The following is a 4,427-nucleotide window of genomic DNA, read 5'->3' on the forward strand; positions in this document are numbered from 1 at the left end:
TCAGTGAAATTTTTGTAATTAAAAGCCTACAAAATGGGAGATCTTTGTCAACTGCTTCTCAGATAAGGGATTAATATCCAGAATATATAAAGAGCCAAAAAACAGCTAAACTAAGGAACTAATCTATGTGCCCTTCAACAGATGAATGGATTTTTAAAATGTGAGATATATATATGTACATATATTTATGATGGAATATTACTCAGTCTTAAAGAAAACTGAAATTATGGGATTTGCCAGAAAATGAATGGAGCTGGAGAATATCATGCTAAGCAAAATAAGCCAATCCCAAAAAAACAAAAGCCAAATGTTTTCTCTGATATGCAAATGCTAATTCACAATGGGAGGTGGGGCTAGGAAAGAATACAGTTACTTTAGATTAGGTAGAGGAGATTAAGGGAGGGGAGGGGGTATGGGGATAGCAAGCATAGTAGACTGAATCAAACATTATTACCCTGGATTCATAATATAACTATATGACCAGTAGAATTCTACATCATATATAACCAGAAGAATGAGAAATTATACTCCATTATATATGATATATCAAAGTGCATTCTACTGTCATATATAACAATTTTTTTAAATTATTTAAAAAGAACTCAAAAAACAACACCAAAAATAAAAAATAACCCAACCCATAAACAGGCAAAAGAACAAAACAGACACTTTCTCAAAAGAAATACAAATGGCCAACAACCATATAGGAAACTGTTGAACATCTCTAGCAAGCCATAAAATTCAAATCAAACTATACTGAAAAAACTACATCGAGATTTCTTCTCACTCCAATCAGAATGGCAATTTTTAAGAATAAAAATAATTATAAATGCTGGCAAGGATGGAGGTAAATACACTCATACATTGTTGGTGGGAATGCAGATTATTATAACTACTCTGCAAAGCAGTATGGAGATTCCTCAAAAAACTGGGAATGGAATGACTATATGACCTGGCTATCCCACTCCTTCATACTTATCCAAAATAAAGTCAGCACACTATATCAATACAGCCACATCAGTATTTGCAGCAGCACAATTCAAAATAGCCAAGCTATTTTGGGAATCTGGGAATCAGCCCAGATGCCTGGCAACACATGAATGGATTTTTTAAAATGTGGTACCTATACACATTGGAGTTTTACTCAAAGTGGAATGAAATTATGACCTTTGATGGTAAATGGATGGAACTGGGGAACATCATACTAAGTGAAATATGTCCAACTCAGAAAGTCAAGGATCAAATATTTTCTTTCATATACAGAAACCAAATCAAAATAAGGGGATGGGAGGAGTGAGAGAGAGGAATGCCTTGAAAATAAGAGAGAGAGTAGGGGGTTGAGGGGGAAGGAGGAAGTACAGAAAAAAGGAAGAATGGTAAAATGAAATAGACCAAACTTTCCTTGATACATATATATATATATATATATATATATATATACACCACAGTGAATTTCACCTTTATGTTTATCCATACAGCACTAATTATAAAATACTATAAATAAATAGAAGGCAGACCAGCAGAGTAGGGGAAAGAAAAGAGGGTAAGGGAGGAGGGAAGGAAAAGGGGAAGTGCTGCTGACTGAATTGGAGTAAATTATATTCTATGATGATTGGGTATGTCAAAACAATCCCCAATGTCATGTATAACTATATGCACTAATAAAACTAAAGTTTAAAATGGATGACTGAGATGCAAGGTAATAGCAACCAAAAAATGTGACTAGCCACGTACAATGTAATAGAATCTGCTTTTGTTTTCAAGAAGAAAGGGTAGATTCATCTTAAGATAAAGTAACAGGTTATTTCATAATATACAGCTGAACCTTGACCCCCCCTTCCTTGCTGGGTACACATAGAACAGTTTTAGCAAAAGATAAAACCTGGTGGATGAAGAACATTCCAGAAGTAAATTCTATTTCCCTTATTTATGTATGATTTCAAATAATAAGTCTGAAGAGAAGCAATGATGCATGTTAAAAATCTGACAAGTTATGCAGCTCAGCCTTAATAATTTTACTCAAATAAAAACACTTGGTTTAAAAAAATTATGAAACAGAATTATCTCTAAAACTAAATGACTTTGGATATGTTAATTCATCTTTTGTATTTCTCTATTTGTGAAAGACCTACTTTTAGAGACTGTTTATGTGATTAAATAATTGCTTTATCAAGAGCTTAATTTTTACTAAACTAGCATTAAATTGTGTGACTTTCAAAAAAAAACACTCAGAAATGCTTCACTACCAAATGTTTCATTAAAGCAAGATTAGAACTCAGTTTTCTATTAGAATGACATGAAAAAATTATTGTGGTTTATTCTTTGTTATCTAGAAGTAGTAAATGTTATTCTCTTCTTTCCATGTAATCTTAGGAGAAATTCACAGGAATAATTTTTTTGTGTTTTATACTGATTTTATATACTCTATTATTATTTTTTAAAGTTATTTGCCCATAAAAGAAACTAAAGTTACTTCTGCTATGTTAATTTCAAATATACTGTCACTCTAACTATATGGCAACTATTTTAGTTCTGATAGCTACTCTATCTATACTACTACTTTGGGCTGATTTGTACCTACCAAAGAGAAACTTTGCAGTTGTAAACATATTACCTGTGAAAGTGAGATAATTTGCAAATAGGATCTTTGCAGATGGAGTCAAGTTAAAATGAGGCCATACTAAATTGCAGAGGACTAAGGAGAAACTTCTCCCTGTTCTGAAGGCCTCAAAGTAAAGTGCCCTTTTACATATTTCTAATAATTACTTCATATATCATCCCTTTGAAATTTAGCCTCAAAATTATCATGATCTTTGGTTTCTAAATACTTTGCATATAATTCCTCATCTCCTTTCAGAAGTGAATGTCCCTCTCTCTTAAGTAAAAGATAAAATGCACCTAATACAATATGGATAATCAAATCAAGGGAGGACAAAGAGAAGCTGTTATCTGAGTCTGACCATCACAGTGAACTTCAGTATTCTATGAACACTCTTCACAACGCCACCAATCACTTAGGAGATCCTCCTATAAGTCACTAGCTGTCTGCATACTTTGCTCATTGCCACCTTCATTTCTTGATTCCTTAGTGTGTAGATGACAGGATTCAGAAAAGGAGTCAGAATTGCATCAAAGAAGGCCAGGAACTTGTCCAGGTGTGTGGAAGAATATGGCCGTGTATAGATGAATATTAAAGGACCAAAGAACAAGACGACCACAGTGATGTGAGCTGAAAGGGTGGACAGAGCCTTCAAGGAACCAGCAGAAGAGTGTTTCTGAACAGTGAGAATGATGACAATATAGGAAATGATCAGTATAAAGAAGGAGCCCACGGAGAAGAAGCCACTGTTGGCTCTGACCATGAATTCCAGTTGGTAGGTGTCTGTGCAGGCAAGTTTGATGAACCAAGGAAGGTCACAGTAAAAACTGTCCAACACATTAGGGCCACAGAAGGGCAACTTTACCACAAAAGCCAATTGAACCACTGAGTGCATAAGGCCAACCACCCACGCAGCCACTAAAAAGAAGATGCACATTCTTGGGCTCATGATGGTCAGGTAGTGCAGAGGCTTGCATATGGCCACATATCTGTCAAAGGCCATGGCTATGAGCAGCACCATCTCCACACCACCAATGATATGGATGAAGAAGATTTGTGTGATGCATCCTCTAAAGGAGATGACTTTGTTCGTCCTGAAAAGATCATAAATCATCTTGGGGGAGATGACAGAAGACAGACCTAGGTCAATGAAGGAGAGGTTGCTCAACAGAAAGTACATGGGAGAATGTAAGTGTGGCTCAGAAGCCACCGTGAACACAATGAGGGAGTTTCCCATCATGCTTGCCACATAAAACATGGAGGAGAACACAAAGAGGAGTAGCTGGATACCCCAGGAGTTGGTGAGTCCCAGGAACACAAACTCGGACACCACAGAGTGATTTGCTCCTTCCATTGGCTTTGCTGGAAGTGGTACCTGAAGCAGCGTAGTATGAGAAAATGTGAACTATGTTAGTTATATTAATAGTATAGAAGGAGATAAGTGAAATTTTTTGTAGTTTATTTACACTTTAGCATTAAAACTGACTTCACATGCTCATAGTCTCTGAAATGTAAATTTAGTCACTGTTGTGTGGATCTCCTCTCTATCGCTTATATCTGTCTCTATTTAATATAACTCTTTTTCCTTCCATGTAGATACAAGATGATCAACATAAATAACAGAACTCAAACCAAAACCCTTCCAATATGGATTCAAAACTAATATCATCAGCCCCAGTCACATGAAACTAATTGATCCACTTTTAAGTCAATAAAACTTCACCTAGAAAACATACTTTTTCTTTCCTCCTTCCCAATCCTTACCTATGGGAGGCTTATCTATGTTAATCTTCAATATTAATTTAAGTTTACCACATCTGTGAAATCT

The 4,427-nt window shown here is 35.4% G+C and overlaps 1 protein-coding gene across 1 annotated transcript; it reads right to left on the bottom strand.

The window, feature by feature from the left end:
• Positions 1-3,014: 3,014 nt before the first annotated feature.
• On the bottom strand, positions 3,015-3,953 carry LOC306653395 (olfactory receptor 4F3/4F16/4F29-like; the record flags this gene model as incomplete). Its single annotated transcript, XM_079126401.1, has 1 exon — positions 3,015-3,953. One exon carries the CDS (start codon positions 3,951-3,953, stop codon positions 3,015-3,017), a length of 939 nt encoding a protein of 312 aa, XP_078982527.1.
• Positions 3,954-4,427: the final 474 nt, after the last annotated feature.

This window comes from Sciurus vulgaris, assembly GCF_902686455.1.
Source record: "Sciurus vulgaris genome assembly, chromosome: 2".
Taxonomy (NCBI): domain Eukaryota; kingdom Metazoa; phylum Chordata; class Mammalia; order Rodentia; family Sciuridae; genus Sciurus; species Sciurus vulgaris.